This window comes from Tachypleus tridentatus, chromosome 3 (assembly GCF_004210375.1).
Source record: "Tachypleus tridentatus isolate NWPU-2018 chromosome 3, ASM421037v1, whole genome shotgun sequence".
NCBI lineage: Eukaryota > Metazoa > Arthropoda > Merostomata > Xiphosura > Limulidae > Tachypleus > Tachypleus tridentatus.
The window spans coordinates 52,050,833-52,072,052 of NC_134827.1; the positions used below are offsets into that span (position 1 = coordinate 52,050,833).

Here is a 21,220-nt window from a genome sequence, read left to right on the forward strand (position 1 = left end):
GTAAAAAACAAAAGCAGTTTGTAATTCTTCTGAGTCTGATTTCGAAGTCCATTCAAACCCAATATAACACTAACAAGAATGGGTGTGGCTTTTTGGAATTGGACCAACATCTGACAAACGTAGAGAAAGTAACGCCCACCGGTGGGACAGCAGTAACTCGTCGGATTTACAACGCTAAAATCAGGGGTTCGATTCCCCTCGGTGGACGTAGCAGAAAGCCCGAAGTGTCTTTGTTAAACCAGAACGCAGAGATAGTAACAGTAAGCTGATAAACGTGTTTTTTTATAATGAAAATTTTGTAACTCGTTGTTTGTCATTTCACTATTAGCATGACGTGCACAGATACGGTGAAGAAATGCTACTGTTCCAGTATTATTCTTAATAAAACATTTCATAACTATCGCATATTCGTCATATTGTCGAAACTAATTAACTTACGTAACACTTTCGTCGTAATAGTTCAAATTAAACTCGTCTGGAACAACTTAATAATGAAAGTGTTATTACAGTCATTTTGGTCTTTAACTGTAAATTAATAGTTTATCTCAATTCTACAGCTTTAAGATTAAGGCTCACAGAAGACACATGGCACGTCCTGTTTATAACAAGGTCACGTACCTTATTTCGACTGTTAGAGAAAAAACAACAGATACAATATTGCGTAACTTATAGAATTACATCATTACGTAATTTAATGTTTATTAAAATACACGATTTTTTATTTGTTGATGACCGAAATGTGAAATGGGGTTTTGTTCTTTACGAGAAAACAGGTATTCAGATATCAGAAGAAATTATTTAAGTGAATAACACATTAGTAAATAAATAAGAGAATAGTTTACGTTGTTTTGTAAACGACAACAAATCCAAACAGAACACAGTTTCACGATCCACTGCATATAGCTTTAGTTGTGAGGTTATCTATGTCTGGCGTGGTGCAAGGATACAGTTCGAACACAACCCACGTATTTTCATATAATGTTTACGTGTCTAGGAAACAGTTGAAATGTTGATTTCAAGTGGTTCTATATTCGGTACGACCTCAGACATTTAAAGTTTTGTTTTTAAATTACGACATTTTAAACACAAGCCATTTTTCAAGATATTGTAGCTGTGTATTTACACCCTAAAACGGTTTCTGTGTTATCAGTAAAGCTAATATATGACTATCAGTCACATATGTTTGTTGGTGATTTCTTTGTGTTAAAGCGCCCTCGTGAGCTCGTCAACTGGGCTTAATATATTCACACAATTATTCTTTTTACCATGACTAACACATTTCTTTTAGGTTTAACGCCTATTTGAAATGTACGAGTTTTTATTGTTAACGTTTCTATCACATGACTTAAGATGTAAACAACTTTAAATAACTGATATTAATGAGATATAATGTTCTTTTCACTTGGTGTAGACCCGGCGTAGTCATGTGGTTAAGACGCTCGACTTGTAATCTCAGGGTCATGGGTTCGAATCCCCATCACAACAAACATGCTCGCCCTTTCAGTCGTGGGGGCGTTATAATGTGACGGCCAATCCCACTATTCGTTGGTAAAAAGTAGCCCAAGAGTTGGTGATGGGTGGTGATGACTAGCTGTCTTCTCTCTATTCTTACACTGCAAAATTAGGGATAGTTAGCCCTCGTGTAGCTTTGCGCGAAATTTAAACTCTATTTTTTAATTTTGCGCAAGACTACACAAGGGTTATCTGAGCTAGCCGTCCGTAATTTAGAAGTGTAAGACTAGAGGGAAGGCAGCTAGTCATCAGCACCCACCGCCAACTCTTGGGCTACTCTTTTACCAACAAATAGTGGGATTGACTATTACATTACAACGCCCCAAAGCTGAAAAGGCGAGCATGTATGGTGGGGTGGGTATTCGAACCCACAATCCTCAGGTTGTGAGTCAAGTGCCTTAACCGCAGAGCCATTACAGCTGGCTGTTCTCTGTGTTCTCAACATAACCTCTATGAAAGAAGATCCAAAATGGAGGTGTACATTTTTTGATTAAATCCCCTAGCGGCAATTGATACCAATACCATAATATTTGACATCTTGCTAATGCATTTTAGAAACTACAGAAGTGCGATTTTGACACTTTGCAATAAAACTGATGTGGAGCAAAGTCAAAGCCTTATCCCAATTCTTCACTGTTACTCTAACATTCATTTTATTACGGTAATCTGAATAACAGTGAACCGTTTTACTGAAATTAATATGACAAATTATTTAAATATGTGCAGAGATAACCTGGTTATTACAAAACGCTATATGATAAATCATTGTTGGTACTTCGAAGCGTTAAAACAACAGCAAAGTTGGTAATAGAACGCCCACGTTTTAATAGTGTTCACTGTAAACATGATACAACAAGACATCGTGAACGAACACGTGTCGGTTCTTATCTCTATACATTTATCTGTTGAAATAGTTTGAATCTAGTTGTTTGTATGGCAACACTAACACCTGATAACGGAGTTCGAGGTGTATAATAAAATAGGTTTCACTGCAATTTTAGTCCTAATAACTGACGGTAAAGATAAGGAAACACTAGAAATATTTCGTAACCGAATTTGGATTTTTTCCTTTTTTTTTAAATTTAAGAATAACAACCTAAATGTAAACCGCTAACATAAAAAAAACTATTATAATTATATTAAACAAGTAGATTTTAGTGTTATTGTAAAGTATACTGGTACTAGTGGATTTTTATAAAAAACTGTATAAGAATTATATTAAACCAGTACATTTTAGTGTCATTGTAAATTATACTGGTACTAGTGGATTCTGGTATGAAAACTGTATAAGAATTAGATTAAACCAGTACATTTTAAGTGTCATTGTAAATTATACTAGTACTAGTGGATTCTGGTATAAAAACTGTATACGAATTAGATTAAACCAGTAGATGTTAGTATAATTGTAAATTGTACTGGTACTTGCAGATTCTGGTATAAAAACTATAAGTATTAGACAAAACCAATAAATTTTAGTGTAATTTAAATTATACTGGTACTTGTGGATTCTGGTATAAAAACTGTATAAGAATTAGATTAAACCAGTACATTTTAGTGTCATTGTAAATTATACTGGTACTAGTGGATTCTGGTATAAAAACTGTATACGAATTAGATTAAACCAGTAGATGTTAGTATAATTGTAAATTGTACTGGTACTTGCAGATTCTGGTATAAAAACTGTATAAGAATTAGACAAAACCAATAGATTTTAGTGTCATTTAAATTATAATGGTACTTGTGGATTCTGGTATAAAAACTGTATAAGAATTGGATTAAACCAATAGATTTTAGTGTCATTGTAAAGTATACTGGTACTAGTGGATTCTGGTATAAAAACTGTATAAGAATTAGACAAAACCAATAGATTTTAGTGTCATTTAAATTATACAGGTACTTGTGGATTCTAGTATAAAAACTGTATAAGAATTAGACAAAACCAGTAGATTTTAGTGTCATTGTAAATTATACTGGTACTTGTGGATTCTAGTATAAAAACTGTATATGAATTAGATTAAACCAGTAGATTTTAGTGTCATTGTAAATTATACTGGTACTAGTGGATTATGGTATAAAAACTGTATAAGAATTAGACAAAACCAGTAGATTTTAGTGTCATTGTAAATTATACAGGTACTTGTGGATTTTAGTATAAAAACTGTATAAGAATTAGACAAAACCAGTAGATTTTAGTGTCATTGTAAATTATCCTGTACTTGTGGATTCTAGTATAAAAACTGTATACGAATTAGATTAAACCAGTAGATTTTAGTGTCATTGTAAATTATACTGGTACTAGTGGATTATGGTATAAAAACTGTATAAGAATTAGACAAAACCAGTAGATTTTAGTGTCATTGTAAATTATACTGGAACTTGTGGATTCTGGTATAAAAACTGTATAAGAATTAGACAAAACCAGTAGATTTTAGTGTCATTGTAAATTATACTGGTACTTGTGGATTCTGGTATAAAAACTGTATAAGAATTAGACAAAACCAGTAGATTTTAGTGTCATTTAAATTATAATGGTACTTGTGGATTCTGGTATAAAAACTGTATAAGAATTGAATTAAACCAATAGATTTTAGTGTCATTGTAAATTATACTGGTACTAGTGGATTCTGATATAAAAACTGTATAAGAATTGGATTAAACCAATAGATTTTAGTGTCATTGTAAATTATACTGGTACTAGTGGATTATGGTATAAAAACTGTATAAGAATTAGACAAAACGAATATATTTTAGTGTCATTTAAATTATACTGGTACTAGTGGATTATGGTATAAAAACTGTGTGAGAATTAGATTAAACCAGTAGATTATCAATTTTGATTGGATGGATTTAAATATAAAATATTCTGTACAATTGGATTCTAATATAATATGAATAAAATCTATCCATTGATATTAATTTTGTTGATTTTAGTATAAAAAGTGGCATTTCAGATAAGTAAATGAATTTTATTTTTAGTATGAAATTCATTTAAAGTATGCATCTGGAATCTGGTATATAAAAATTAAGTGTTCAAAGCAGATTTGTAGATTCTGTAAAAATAGAATGTTAAGATTTGACTTATGGATTCTGTGGAAATAACTTTTACAGTGCCATGAAAGGGATCTTGGTGTAATAGTTGATCAGTCTCTGAAGCTATCCAAACAGTGTGCTGTTGCTCATGGTAGGGCAAATAGTATCTTAGGTTGCTATAGAAATATCAAATACATGTCTAAAGAAGTTATAATTGCATTGTACAGAGTACTGGTTAGGCCACATTTAGAATACAGTCTTTGGCTATTTACCTTAGAATGGTAGATCTCAAAGTGTAGTCTTCAAGGGTCCTCCAGTTGGTTCACAGGTTGATCAAAAGTAAGATATGCAAGGGTCCTCCAGTTGGTCCACAGGCTGATCGAAACTGCAAGTTTCATAAAAAGCAATGCCATTTTCTCCATTAATTCCAATGAGATTGTTTTAAAAATTACCAAGTAAAAGTAGGTGGAGGAGGACCAGTAGGTGATTCATGGGGCATTTTTATCTGTCATAGTTTGGAAACCACTGCTTTAGAAGGACATATAATTATTTTAAAGGGTTCAGAAGAGGGCTCTTGGGATGGAGAGGTTGTCTTGTGAAGACAGCTTAATTTCTTTTAAATTGTATTCTCTTGTCAAAAGAAGTGTCAGGGGGATATGGTTGAGGTTGACATTGTTAAGAGGGTTAGTGATACTGATGCATCCTGTTTAGTCCTCAGCTGGGAATGCAATAAGTCTTTGGATTTACAACAATAAAACCAGGGGTTAAATTACCCTCAGTGGACATAGCAGATAGCCAAATGTGGCTAAGCTATAAAAAAGCGTGGACATGCATCATCGCTTAGTTTGAAAACTAACTTAGTTAAAAACATAATGGTTAAAAATGTTATACACTGAGACCAAGAGTACAGTGTGTTGTCATTACTGATACTAAAGTGAGTGTGTATTTGTTGGCAATGAGGTTAAAATGTCTGTAACTTTTCAAGATATTTTTCTTACTTTTTTAAGATGGAGACATAAAGAATAAAAAAGATAAAAGAAAACGTTCTGTTTTCCTGAGAAAATTGAGGCCCAAGAAACAGAAGCGACTAACAGAGCATAAAACATTTGACGAAGAACCATCAGTTCCTTTTATTGCATCACTTGACGGACATATTTCGTCACCTAATATTAGAAGGAATCGACGATTCAGGCCAGGAAGGCATCTTCGGAACATGTGGTCTACTGTGAAAGGTCTTGCAAGAAGAAATTCACCAAAAAAGGAAAACAAAAAGCAGTGCAATTGGTATGTTTCAGATACCAGTGAAGCGACACATCCAGTCACAGATTCAGAAGATAATGTGGAAGGGTTGCAGGATGAAATGAGACTGGGTAATGACACACCTTTCAAGAGATTAAGCCATAGTGTACCCAACATCCATCAAGCTACAGGTGGTTCAGCCATTACTGAAGAATGTGAAGTCAGTTTCCTTGGGAACAACGTGGTTAAAAGTAACACTAGTATGGTACATGTGTTTGTGAGAACTATATAACCAACATGATTTTTACTAATATTGTAAGAATTGTAGTATATTTAAGACAAGGACACTTAGAAAGACTACACACATAAACTCAACTTAGCATTTTGTTTTCATGCAATTTATTTAATAGTATAGTATATTGATCCATTACATCAGTATTAGTAAGTAATGTATTTAATAGTATAGTATACTGATCTGTTATGTTAGTATTAGTAAGTAATGTATTTAATAGTATAGTATACTGATCTGTTACGTTAGTATTAGTAAGTAATGTATTTAATAGTATAGTATATTGATCCATTACATCAGTATTAGTAAGTAATGTATTTAATAGTATAGTATATTGATCCATTACATCAGTATTAGTAAGTAATGTATTTAATAGTATAGTATATTGATCTGTTACATCAGTATTAGTAAGTAATGTATTTAATAGTATAGTATATTGATCCATTACATCAGTATTAGTAAGTAATGTATTTAATAGTATAGTATATTGATCTGTTACATCAGTATTAGTAAGTAATGTATTTAATAGTATAGTATATTGATCCATTACATCAGTATTAGTAAGTAATGTATTTAATAGTATAGTATATTGATCTGTTACATGAGTATTAGTAAGTAATGTATTTAATAGTATAGTATATTGATCCATTACATCAGTATTAGTAAAGTAATGTATTTAATAGTATAGTATATTGATCTGTTACATCAGTATTAGTAAGTAATGTATTTAATAGTATAGTATATTGATCCATTACTTCAGTATTAGTAAGTAATGTATTTAATAGTATAGTATATTGATCTGTTACATCAGTATTAGTAAGTAATGTATTTAATAGTATAGTATATTGATCCATTACATCAGTATTAGTAAGTAATGTATTTAATAGTATAGTATATTGATCTGTTACATCAGTATTAGTAAGTAATGTATTTAATAGTATAATATATTGATCCGTTACATCAGTATTAGTAAGTAATGTATTTAATAGTATAGTATATTGATCTGTTACATCAGTATTAGTAAGTAATGTATTCAATAGTATAGTATATTGATCCATTACATCAGTATTAGTAAGTAATGTATTTAATAGTATAGTATATTGATCTGTTACATCAGTATTAGTAAGTAATGTATTTAATAGTATAGTATATTGATCCATTACATCAGTATTAGTAAGTAATGTATTTAATAGTATAGTATATTGATCTGTTACATCAGTATTAGTAAGTAATGTATTTAATAGTATAGTATATTGATCCATTACATCAGTATTAGTAAGTAATGTATTTAATAGTATAGTATATTGATCCATTACATCAGTATTAGTAAGTAATGTATTTAATAGTATAGTATATTGATCCATTACATCAGTATTAGTAAGTAATGTATTTAATAGTATAGTATATTGATCTGTTACATCAGTATTAGTAAGTAATGTATTTAATAGTATAGTATATTGATCTGTTACATCAGCATTAGTAAGTAATGTATTTAATAGTATAATATATTGATCCATTACATCAGTATTAGTAAGTAATGTATTTAATAGTATAGTATATTGATCCATTACATCAGTATTAGTAAGTAATGTATTTAATAGTATAGTATATTGATCCATTACATCAGTATTAGTAAGTAATGTATTTAATAGTATCGTATATTGATCCATTACATCAGTATCAGTAAGTAATGTATTTAATAGTATAGTATATTGATCCATTACATCAGTATTAGTAAGTAATGTATTTAATAGTATAGTATATTGATCCACTACATCAGTATTAGTAAGTAATGTATTTAATAGTATAGTATATTGATCTGTTACATCAGTATTAGTAAGTAATGTATTTAATAGTATAGTATATTGATCTGTTACATCAGCATTAGTAAGTAATGTATTTAATAGTATAATATATTGATCCATTACATCAGTATTAGTAAGTAATGTATTTAATAGTATAGTATATTGATCCATTACATCAGTATTAGTAAGTAATGTATTTAATAGTATAGTATATTGATCCATTACATCAGTATTAGTAAGTAATGTATTTAATAGTATCGTATATTGATCCATTACATCAGTATCAGTAAGTAATGTATGTAATAGTATAGTATATTGATCCATTACTTCAGTATTAGTAAGTAATGTATATAATAGTATAGTATATTGATCTGTTACATCAGTATTAGTAAGTAATGTATTTAATAGTATAGTATATTGATCCATTACTTCAGTATTAGTAAGTAATGTATTTAATAGTATAGTATATTGATCCATTACTTCAGTATTAGTAAGTAATGTATTTAATAGTTTAGTGTAAAGTATAAATTCTTTAACCATATGTACATTGTTGGGGTCATAATGTACATGTCATGAACTTTTACAGTGTGTTATTTAGCATGTATTTAATGTCATGGTTATCAGCTATTGATTTTATCCTAGATTGTTGACTTAGCAACAATAGTGCAAGAGGACAGTAAATACCAGATACAGTGTACAGGGCCCTTGGAAAAAATTGGACACTCTATAGGTCATGTAAATACAATATAGACTCTTGTATTTTGAACAAACCTTTCTTGTACCTCACAGAGTCACTCCAGTTGACCAACCATATGCAAATGTAGTTAAATAATTTTAGTTACAATTTTGTGAAGAGTGGCATGTAATTCATAGATTTATGAAAAGTCAAACATGGAAAACAAAAAATAGTATAATGAATTACACTTTGATGACTTCCTTAAACATGACTTATTTTTTTTACTTGAAATATCAAATAGAATTATATGAAGAAAGGTAATATAAACTCATTAATTCCTCCTTTAGGAAAGCTCATTACAAAAAGCTCACCTGTCTCCTCATCAGTATGTAGATTACATATTAGATATTCACCTCTACTCTGGGCACGACCTAATAGCTAAAGATTTCTGTGGTGAGTAAATCTTTTGTGAATACTTGACATATTTTGATATGTTGTTGTAGTTCTCTGGATCAAGTTAATAAAATTTATTGTGTTATTGTTACTTCAAAAATACAAACTTTTAATTTAGTTAGCTTTGATACATATTAGTTTTATGTAGTTTATACTATGAAAATTTTTTATGGTTTATTAATTGAAGCTCATCTCCCATGTAAGTCATTGTAACAGGTAGACACCTTCTCCTATGTAAATCTTTGTTATCAAAAAACATCCTCTCTCATGTAAATCACTGTTTTAAGTATACATCATCTCCCATGTAAATTACAGTTATAGGTAGACATAATCTCCCATATAAATCATTGTTATAAGTATAAATCCTCTACCATGTAAATCAGTGTTATAGGTATACATCATCTCCCATGTAAATCATTATTATACACAAACATCATCTTCCACATAAATCTCTGTTACAGGTAGAAATCATCTCCCAAGTAAATCACTGTCATAGGTGTACATCATCTCCCATGTAAATCATTCTTATATGTAAACATCATCTCCCACATAAATCTCTGTTACAGGTATAAATCATCTTCCATGTAAATCACTGTTATAAGTGGACATCATCTGTGTGAATCACTGTTATAGGTGGAAATCATCTCCCATGTAAATATCATCTCCCACATAAATCTTTGTTACAGGTAGAAATCATCTCCTATGTAAATCATTCTTATATGTAAACATCATCTCCCACATAAATCTCTGTTATAGGTATAAATCGTCTCCCATGTAAACCACTGTTGTAGGTGGACATCATCTCCCATGTAAATCATTATTATACATAAACATCATCTCCCACATAAATCTCTGTTACAGGTAGAAATAATTTCCTATGTAAATCTCTGTTACAGGTAGAAATCATCTCCCATGTAAATCACTGTTATAGGTGAACATCATCTCCCATATAAATCATTGTTATAGGTGAACATCATCTCCCATATAAATCATTGTTATATGTAAACTTCATCTCCCACATAAATCTCTGTGACAGGTAGATATCATCTCCCATGTAAATCACTGATATAGTTGGACATCATCTTTGTAAATCACTGTTATAAGTATAAATTCTCTCCCATGTAAAAAACGCTATAGGTAGACATAATCTCCCATGTAAATTATTGTTATACGTAAACATTGTCTTCCATACGTCTTAGTGTAACATATAGATACCATCTTCCATATGTCTTAGTGTAACATATAGATACCATCTTCCATACGTCTTAGTGTAACATATAGATACCATCTTCCATATGCCTCAGTGCAACATATAGATACCATCTTCCATTCGTCTTAGTGTAACATATAGATACCATCTTCCATATGCCTCAGTGTAACATATAGATACCATCTTCCATATGTCTTAGTGCAACATACAGATACCATCTTCCATACGTCTTAGTGTAACATATCGATACCATTTTCCATATGTCTTAGTGTAACATATAGATATCATCTTCCATATGGCTTAGTATAACATATAGATACCACCTTCCATGCATCTTAGTGTTACATATAGATACCATCTTCCATATGTCTTAGTGCAACATATAGATACCATCTTCCATGTCTTAGTGCAACATATAGATACCATCTTACGTGTCTTAGCGTAACATATAGATACCATCTTACGTATGTCTTAGTGTAACATTTAGATACCATCTTCCATATGGCTTAGTGTAACATATAGATACCATCTTCCATACGTCTTAGTGTTACATATAGATACCATCTTCCATATGCCTCAGTGCAACATATAGATACCATCTCCCATATGTCTTAGTGCAACATATAGATACCATCTTCCATATGTCTTAGTGCAACATATAGATACCATCTTACGTGTCTTAGCATAACATATAGATACCATCTTACGTATGTCTTAGTGTAACATTTAGATACCATCTTCCATATGGCTTAGTGTAACATTTAGATACCATCTTCCATATGGCTTAGTGTAACATATAGATATCATCTTCCATATGTCTTAGTGTAACATATAGATATCATCTTCCATATGTCTTAGTGTAACATATAGATACCATCTTCCATATGCCTCAGTGTAACATATAGATACCATCTTCCATATGTCTTAGTGTAACATATAGATACCATCCTCCATATGTCTTAGTGTAACATATAGATACCATCTTCCATATGTCTTAGTGTAACATATAGATACCATCTTCCATTTGACTTTGTGTAACATATAGATACCATCTTCCATATGGCTTCGTGTAACATATAGACACCATCTTCCATATGTCTTGAGGTTACATATATCAAAGTTTATATAACTTTGAATGTTATCTATATTTTGTTTTCAAATCAAGGAATATCTTCATCTGCAGCATAAAATAATTTTGGAATTTTTATAAATATTGAATCACATGCAAATATTTAAATGTATTGTTTTACTGCTTCCTAAGGGAATTTATATGTTCTAATAGACTGATGTTATCATCATGTTTATTTGTTATAGACTGATGTTATCATCATATTTATTTGTTATAATAGACTGATGTTATCATCATATTTATTTGTTATAATAGACTCATGTTATCATCATGTTTATTTGTTATAGACTGATGTTATCATCACATTTATTTGTTATAATAGACTGATATTATCATCACGTTTATTTGTTATAATAGACTGATGTTATCATCACGTTTATTTGTTATAATAGACTGATGTTATCATCATGTTTATTTGTTATAGACTGATGTTATTATCATGTTTATTTGTTATAATAGACTAATGTTATCGTCATGTTTATTTGTTATAATAGACTAATGTTATCGTCATGTTTATTTGTTATAATAGACTAATGTTATCGTCACATTTATTTGTTATAATAGACTGATGTTATCATCACATTTATTTGTTATAATAGACTAATGTTATCATCATGTTTATTTGTTATAGACTGATGTTATCATCATGTTTATTTGTTATAGACTGATGTTATCATCATGTTTATTTGTTATAATATACTGATGGTATCATCATGTTTATTTGTTATAATAGACTGATGTTATCATCATGTTTATTTGTTATAATAGACTGATGTTATCATCATGTTTATTTGTTATAATAGACTGATGTTATCATCATGTTTATTTGTTATAATAGACTGATGTTATCATCATGTTTATTTGTTATAATAGACTGATGTTATCATCACGTTTATTTGTTATAATAGACTAATGTTATCGTCATGTTTATTTGTTATAATAGACTAATGTTATCGTCATATTTATTTGTTGTAATAGATTCATGTTATCATCATATTTATTTGTTATAATAGATTCATGTTATCATCACATTTATTTGTTATAATATACTGATGTTATCATCACATTTATTTGTTATAGTATACTGATGTTATCATCATGTTTATTTGTTATAGTATACTGCTGTTATCGTCACGTTTATTTGTTATAACAGACTCATGTTATCATCACGTTTATTTGTTATAATAGACTGATTTTCTCATCACGTTTATTTGTTATAGTAGACTGATGTTATCGTCACGTTTATTTGTTATAATATACTGATGTTATCGTCACGTTTATTTGTTATAGACTGATGTTGTCATCATGTTTAATTGCTGAAAATTGATGTTTTCATCATGTTTTATACACAGGTACAAGTGACCCCTACGTGAAGTTCAAACAAAAACGAAAGACACTTTACAAAAGTAGAACTATATTAAAAACTTTAAATCCAGTCTGGGATGAACATTTCTCTGTGTCACTGGAAGATGTACAACATCCGTTAGTGATTCGAGTGTTTGATTACGATCGTGGAGTTTTCGACGACTTTATGGGAACTGCATCTATTGATTTAACAGGATTAGAATTAAACAGGTAAATTTGATTTGTTTGTTTTATCATATTTTAGTAATGTAGTATAATACTTTATGTTTCCAATTAAACAGGTAAATTTGATTTGTTTGTTTTATCATATTTTAGTAATGTAGTATAATACTTTGTTTCCAATTAAACAGGTAAATTTCATTTGTTTGTTTTATCATATTTTTGTATAATACTTTATGTTTCTAATTAAGTAACGTTTGTTATTGCTCAAATTTTTTTTTCTCAACTTAAAACCATTTTCTTTAACAGAATGATGAACATTTTTGCCACTTTTTTACAGTTTCTATCTTATTGTTAATAACTCCAGTAATTATTTAAAGGAAAACATTGTATCCGAGTTTCTATCCAAAACTTATAAGTAACGTGGTTATTACACAAAATAGAAATGATTGATTCTTATTGGGTAGTGTTCTTCATTATAGATCATATTTTATAAACTTATGAATAGATGTTTCTCACTGTATTTGCAAAAAATAGTTACAGACAAATGTAGGTTTTTAACAGAGGGAAAAATTAAAATGTTTCTCAGAAGAAATTGGAAAACATCAATGAAATCTCTTTCCTGACAAACATATGAACAGAATAAACAACAAGATAAAAGAAAAATATCCACCATGATTTTTATCACAACGATTAGTTCTGTTAGTTTCCACTGCTCTCTATTGTGATTGTTACCACAACTATTAAACCTGTTATTTTCCACTGCTGTCTGCTGTGATTATTACAACCATTAATTTTGTTAGTTTTCACTGCTATCTACTGTGATTATTACCACAACTATTAATCCTGTTAGTTTTCACTGTTGTCTACTGTGATTGTAACTACAACTAATAATCCTGTAAGTTTCCACTGCTGTTTACTGTGATTATTACCACAACTATTAATCCTGTTAGTTTCCACTGCTGTCTATTGTGATTATTACCACAACTTTTAATCCTGTTAGTTTCCACTGCTGTCTACTGTGATTATTACCACAACTAATAATCCTGTTAGTTACCACTGCTGTGTACTGTGATTATTACTGATTATTACCACAACTATTAATCCTGTTAGTTTCCACTGCTGTCTACTGTGATTATTACAACCATTAATTTTGTTAGTTTTCACTGCTGTGTACTGTGATTATTACAACCATTAATTTTGTTAGTTTTCACTGCTATCTACTGTGATTATTACCACAACTATTAATCCTGTTAGTTTCCACTGCTGTCTGCTGTGATTGTAACCACAACTATTAATCCTGTTAGTTTCCACTGCTATCTACTGTTGTGATTTCCACAACTATTAATCCTGTTAGTTTCCATTGCTGTGTACTGTGATTATTTCCATAACTATTAATCCTGTTAGTTTTCACTGCTGTATTATGTGATTATTTCCATAACTATTAATCCTGTTAGTTCTCACTGCTGTATTATGTGATTATTACAACTATTTATCCTGTTAGTTTCCACTGCTGTCTACTCTGATTATTACAACTGTTAATCCTGTTAGTTTCCACTGCTGTCTGCTGTGATTATTACCACAACTATTAATCCTGTTAGGTTTCATTGCATCATCTACATTTGACATTCAAAGCTGTATCTTCAGAATTACTGTAACACATGTGTTAGTGAAGTACATTGTTATTTGAAACCAGTCATTCCTGTTTCTACACCCACACCTGTGTAACATGAATGATGGTTTATTTCTTATATCATGATGGGTAGTTATTCTTCATGATGCTGACTTGTTCTTGTTACATTTATTTACTGTGATAACTTTAACCTGGTTTTTGTTGATAGTAACAACTAACTGTGTTTTGGTTTCGTGGTAAGTCTTAGTTATATCTTATACAAAGACTTGGTTTGTGAATATTTTATTAGTATTATGTGTTATACATGTGTTAGTTGTGGAACCCTCAGTGATTTATTTTTATTTAATGTTTCATTCAGGCAAACCTCCTTTTCTCTTGCTCTCAAAACATCTGGTCACACTCAGAAAAGCAAGACATATTTAGGGACAATTGACCTGTCTGTTACACTTTATTCAAGGGTTGAAAACAACACTGAAGAGGTGAATTTAGTGTTGAAATGTATTTTTACATCTAGAGAAAACATTTGATTTATTAAGTTGTTAAAATATACAGTGTTTCTTAGTTTTATGAAATGTAACTCATTTCCTTAAAAAAACAATTCTGTCTTTGTTTTCTTAACGTTTATCTCCAACATGTTGTAAGGGTAGCTTTAGTACTAAAAACATGAGTTTTCCCACACTGTATAAATATTGTATTTGATAGTTTTAACACTAAAAACATGAGTTGTTTTCTTCTTTATAATAACAGGAAATTTTCTTCCCTAGTGTTTTTCATTGATTTGCTCCATGGTTAAATTTATAACAGACTTAACAATTCCTTCATATGGTAGTTTTTAAAAAATTAAATATTTTCTATTCAACCAATCTAAATACCAACTGGTTATTAATTATAATAAAATAACTTATTCTTATTTATGTAGTGAAATTAATTTTGAACCACATAAAACTTTAGTTTTTTTAAACGTATTTTGAGATCCAAAAAACAGCTGGAAGATAAGATGAAGTGTTATATACTTATGTTCTAAACTTCATACATAAAAATAATGTTATTTTATATCAGTTGATAGTTTCTTCTGAAGTTTAATTTATAATATAGAACAGTGATTTGAAGATGAACTGCTCAATGTGTCTTCCTAACAGTATAGACTGGTTATTTCATACAACTAGTTTTTAACTTAACCTTGTAGAACATGTCAAGATCATCATCAGTTGTAAACAGGTGCCAGTCGTGGGACAGCATACTGACAGTTGTTTTAGTTGAAGGTAGAGATCTCTATCCTGGTGACAACGACAGCATAGGAGAGCCATACGTGAAGTTTCGCTTGGGTGATGAGAAATACAGAAGTAAGGTACTAAAGAGATATCCTGTTTCTGTGAATAATTCAGGGTGTGTATTTGATATGTTTAGGTTTAATTATTGGGGTGTATTAAAAACTATTTGTCATAACATAGTGAACCAAACAGATATATAACATTTTTAGAATTTAACTGTTAGTTACTAGTTTAAAAATTCAAATGGTATATTCTACATTGAAACAGTTGTTTATTAAGTTTCTCATTATAAAGTTAGGATGGTATATTATACATTAAAACAGTTGACATGGTTTAGATACAGTAGTTTATTAAGTTTCTGATTATAAAGTTAGGATGGTATGTTATACAATAAATGGCTGTAGTGGATTAGATATAAATCAAACATAAAGAGATTTTTGTGAAAAGCACTGGTGTATGATACATGTAAATAATTTCTTGCTATGTGGCTGCTGTTTGAAACACAAGTGCATTTTTTATCTTGTGTATTACTTGCTGATATGTTTAGCTAATTAGAACATGTGCTGTATGTGTAATGTTTTTAGAAATATATGTAGGAACATGGATTACAGGCCTGTTCCTATTCTCCAGTTAGAAACGTAATATAAGTAGTTCACTATCTGTCTTGCTAAATAACAGTTTTCTTTACGTAAAACATTTTAAGAATTAAGCCTTAACAGAAAATGATTTCTATTAAAATGGTAAGATTGAATCTTTCTTAACAATATTTATAAACATGAACTAACACTCTTTTGTTAATGTTGAACTGTGATTCTTACAACCATTAAAAGTTTTGGTACTATGGTATTTGTTGGAGTTTTCCATTATAATTTATTTGTTGTTGTTTTTTCATCGATCAAGAAAGCCAATAAAACGATAAATCCAAAATGGTTGGAAGAATTTACCTTGAATATTTATGGTGCTCACTCAAAAATCCTGGATATTACAGTATGGGATAAGAGCTACTATAACAGGAGTACTATTATTGGCAGGTAAGTGGCTGATATAAACTAGTTCTTCTGGTAGCAGATATGTCCAGTTATAGATGATATCTATTGAATGACTGAATGACTGGTTCTTCTGGTAGCAGATATGATATGTCAAGTTATAGATAAGATCTGTTGACTGGTATAAACTGGTTCTTCTGGTAGCAGATAAGATGTGTTTAGTTAAAGATAAGATCTGTTGAACTAACTGGTATAAACTGGTTCTTCTGGTAGTATATATACATGTCTAGTTACAGATAAGATCTACTGAACTGACTGATATAATCTAGTCCTTCTGGTAGCAGGTAAGACATTCCAGTTATAAATAAGATCTGGTTCTACTGTGAGTAGATAATATATATTGTGACTGGTATAATCTCATCTTATGGTGAGAGAAAAGGGCTATCGTTCTGGTTGGTAGGGTTATTGTGGTGTAAGTAACACGTAATTGTTAATAATAAAGTGTGGTGTAAGTAACATGTAATTGTTAATAATAAAGTGTGGTGTAAGCAACACGTAATTGTTAATAATAAAGTGTGGTGTAAGTAACATGTAATTGTTAATAATAAAGTGTGGTGTAAGTTACATGTAATTGTTAATAATAAAGTGTGGTGTAAGTTACATGTAATTGTTAATAATAAAGTGTGGTGTAAGTTACATGTAATTGTTAATAATAAAGTGTAGTGTAAGTAACACATAATTGTTAATAATAAAGTGTGGTGTAAGTTACATGTAATTGTTAATAATAAAGTGTAGTGTAAGTAACACATAATTGTTAATAATAAAGTGTGGTGTAAGTTACATGTAATTGTTAATAATAAAGTGTAGTGTAAGTAACACGTAATTGTTAATAATAAAGTGTGGTGTAAGTTACATGTAATTATTAATAATAAAGTGTAGTGTAAGTAACACGTAATTGTTAATTATAAAGTGTGGTGTAAGTTACATGTAATTGTTTTTAACACCTTATCAATTTCCTCATCACCAATTGTTACGTTGGGTACCCAAGTTAATCAAGTCTGTTTGTTATTTTTCCTTTATGGAAAAGCTGTTTTAAACTTCATTAAAAACACTGGCCTTTCCTAGTTTGATGATCTTTCAGAATGTTTTATTTTTTACCAGAATTTTGTGTCAAAGCAAGTTCCATTATCCAAGTTATATCATTTGAATTTACACGTCACCTTCAATTTATGTAATTATCTCCTGTCGGTACATTAAGACTGGTTAAGTATTACACGTCACCTTTTATTTATGTAATTATCTCCTGTTGGTACGTTAAGACTGGTTAAGTATTATTTACTATAGTAATTGTTATGTAAACACATTTTTCATTTCAAGAAATGGATATTATCTCGTTCCACTTCTCCTTCTCCAGTGAGGTGGGAAGTATCCCCTTTTCCCCTTTAATCTAACCCAGTAAAAATGAATCAAACTAAGGAAACTACTCTTGAAAAAAACACATATTTCAATGCATGAAATATAATCTAAAAGTGGCTGTGATGGATGCGTTTGTAGTGTACGTTTAATACAGTCTTCGTAAGTCTATCGAGCCATATCTTTTGGGTAAAGGATAATGTATGCTTGTGTTAAAGACACATGCCTACTTTAAGGTTTTATATAGGAACTACATAAACTGTTGAAATAATGGTTGTCTCTTATTTAATACTTCAAGGAAGGAGGAAGTTCAAAATAGATTTACTGTTTACTCCAGAAACATAACTCCTGGTTGTGTTAAATATTTACTTCAAGGGTGTCATAATCCAGAATTACTAAAACATCAGTTTAAGTCCTTGAGAAATCTTTCTTGGTCAGAATGTGCTTATATAGATTGTGATATAGATGAATACATTCAGTGTTTCTCCAAAGAGAAGCATGTAATCCATCATTAAAACCCTATGATGTAGTAAGAATTTGAGTATATTAAAATAATTTTAGAGTCTAATCAAGTCATATCTGTCTTACTTTATCTGAATAAAGCCCTGTAACATTGCAAAAGGTTCTGTCATAAAACTTTCATGTCCATCTAATATGTAGAAATGATGATTCAAGGGCCCATTTCAACAAATAAATCAGACACAAATCTGTGCTAGAAAGGCACAATAATTTCATCTCTGTCGTATCCCATCCGTCCTGATATTGGTGAAAGGCCTCTCAGCACTGAATGTGGTACATACAGCATAGTTGACTCGTAAGCCTTTGTCAATATTTATAAGCAACTTGAATTGTGATGATTTTGAAATAATGTACATTTTCATGTTTATAATGTTACATATTGTGTACCATCTTTTATATGTTACATTCCTAAGCTAACTGTTTTGTTTCTTTTAACAATAGTTACACATTAAACTTGGAAAAGTTAGTACAAGAGAAGACACATAGAATATGGTTGGATCTGGACTCTGGGAAGGGGTCACTGTATCTTCTTCTGACCATCAGTGCAATTTACAGTGGAGAAAATGTATCAGGCTTGTTATGGTGTCAAGATGCTGATCAAGAAAAAAGCCTTTGTTTTGGACAATATGTATGTTAATGTTTTCGTTAGTATGTTTCATGGAAGGCAGTCATTTTATTTTACATGTATGTTAATGTATTTGTCAGTATGTTTCTTGGAAGGCAGTCATTTTATTTTACATGTATGTTAATGTATTTGTCAGTATGTTTCTTGGAAGGCAGTCATTTTATATTATATGTATGTTAATGTATTTGTCAGTATGTTTCTTGGAAGGCAGTCATTTTATATTATATGTATGTTAATGTATTTGTCAGTATGTTTTTTGGAGGGCAGTCATTTTATTTTATATGTATGTTAATGTATTTGTCAGTATGTTTCTTGGAAGGCAGTAATGTTATTTTATATGTATGTTACTGTTTTCTTTAGTATGTTTTTTGGAAGGCAGTCATTTTATTTTACATGTATGTTACTGTTTTCTTTAGTATGTTTCTTGGAAGGCAGTCATTTTATTTTATATGTATGTTAATATTTTTGTCAGTATGTTTCTTGGGAGGCAGTAATGTTATTTTATATGTATGTTACTGTTTTCTTTAGTATGTTTCTTGGGAGGCAGTAATGTTATTTTATATGTATGTTACTGTTTTCTTTAGTATGTTTCTTGGAAGGCAGTCATTTTATTTTATATGTATGTTAATGTTTTCTTTAGTATGTTTTTTGGAAGGCAGTCGTCATCTTATTTTACATGTATGTTAATGTATTTGTCAGTATGTTTCTTGGGAGGCAGTCAAATTATTTTATATGTATGTTACTGTTTTCTTTAGTATGTTTCTTGGAAGGCAGTCATTTTATTTTACATGTATGTTAATGTATTTGTCAGTATTTTTTTTCGAGGGCAGTCATTTTATTTTATATGTATGTTAATGTATTTGTCAGTATGTTTTTTGGAAGGCAGTCATTTTATTTATATGTACATTAATGTTTTTATCAGTATGTTTCTTGGAAGGCAGTCATGTTATTTTATATGTACATTAATGTTTTTATCAGTATGTTTCTTGGAAGGCAGTCATGTTATTTTATATGTACTTTAATGTTTTTGTCAGTATGTTGTTTGGAAGGCAGAGGCCTTTCATTTCAAACTCATTTGAAAGCATGTAAAGTAATACTAAATACAGGGAAATGTTGACTAAGTATGAACTTGTAAAGACTGTTTGTGTTATTTGGAGTTTCATTTTTATATTTGATTTTTCAGAGAAATTTGTTTGATAATTTTGTGGCTAACCTGAATGAAATCTGAGAAACCACAGCAGGTACACCACACTTCTTGTGATAAAATGTAACTGAAATCAAGTTCACATATTTACAGAAGCCAGTGTTAAAATTAGTATTTGAGATCATAGTTGAAGATATCTCATCAAGTGTATTCTAAAAACATATAGTTTTCAATTTCAAGGGAGAGTCGCATTTTTATACACCCGTGTATGTGTCAGATCACTATATTTTTATTAAGAATATTAAAATGGTTCATTCTCTTTCGTAAAACAGTTTTATAACTTTAAATATCCATTTTATGCATTTGATTTCTGCTTTGAACTTATTAATAGTAGAAATAAATAAAACATCAAACTCTGACATCCTATTGTCTCCAGTGTTGTTTACACACAACACCTACTGTCATTTTTACATTAGGAAAATTAAAAGAATTCCACACAGAAAGATAAGATTGACTCTCAATATAAATAACAACATGAGAGAAATACAGTTACAAACATGTTTTAAACTAACGCTAACTAAATAACGCTTGACATGAAACCAACATTCTCCATTCAAACCATTACAAAGTATGCTGAGAGAAAATTTATAGACACCTATATCCTGAATAGGGATAAAGGATGGCACTTATAATTCCATTGTTCTTTCAACCCGTAACATTGAAAGAACTTCTGTTTAATGTAGGTAAGAGTTAATTATACCA

General features: G+C 30.0%; 1 protein-coding gene across 1 annotated transcript in view; it reads left to right on the forward strand.

The window, feature by feature from the left end:
- Window positions 1-21,220, forward strand: part of LOC143246831 (multiple C2 and transmembrane domain-containing protein 1-like) — a 49,338-nt gene continuing 28,118 nt past the window's right edge. The window contains exons 1-9 of the mRNA XM_076494018.1: window positions 1-260; window positions 4,621-4,693; window positions 5,550-6,046; window positions 8,899-9,004; window positions 12,696-12,918; window positions 14,859-14,979; window positions 15,687-15,848; window positions 16,672-16,802; window positions 19,131-19,317. Coding sequence (XP_076350133.1) covers window positions 5,756-6,046; window positions 8,899-9,004; window positions 12,696-12,918; window positions 14,859-14,979; window positions 15,687-15,848; window positions 16,672-16,802; window positions 19,131-19,317 — 1,221 coding nt within the window. The 5' untranslated portion in view covers window positions 1-260; window positions 4,621-4,693; window positions 5,550-5,755. The remainder of the gene's footprint in view (window positions 261-4,620; window positions 4,694-5,549; window positions 6,047-8,898; window positions 9,005-12,695; window positions 12,919-14,858; window positions 14,980-15,686; window positions 15,849-16,671; window positions 16,803-19,130; window positions 19,318-21,220) is intronic.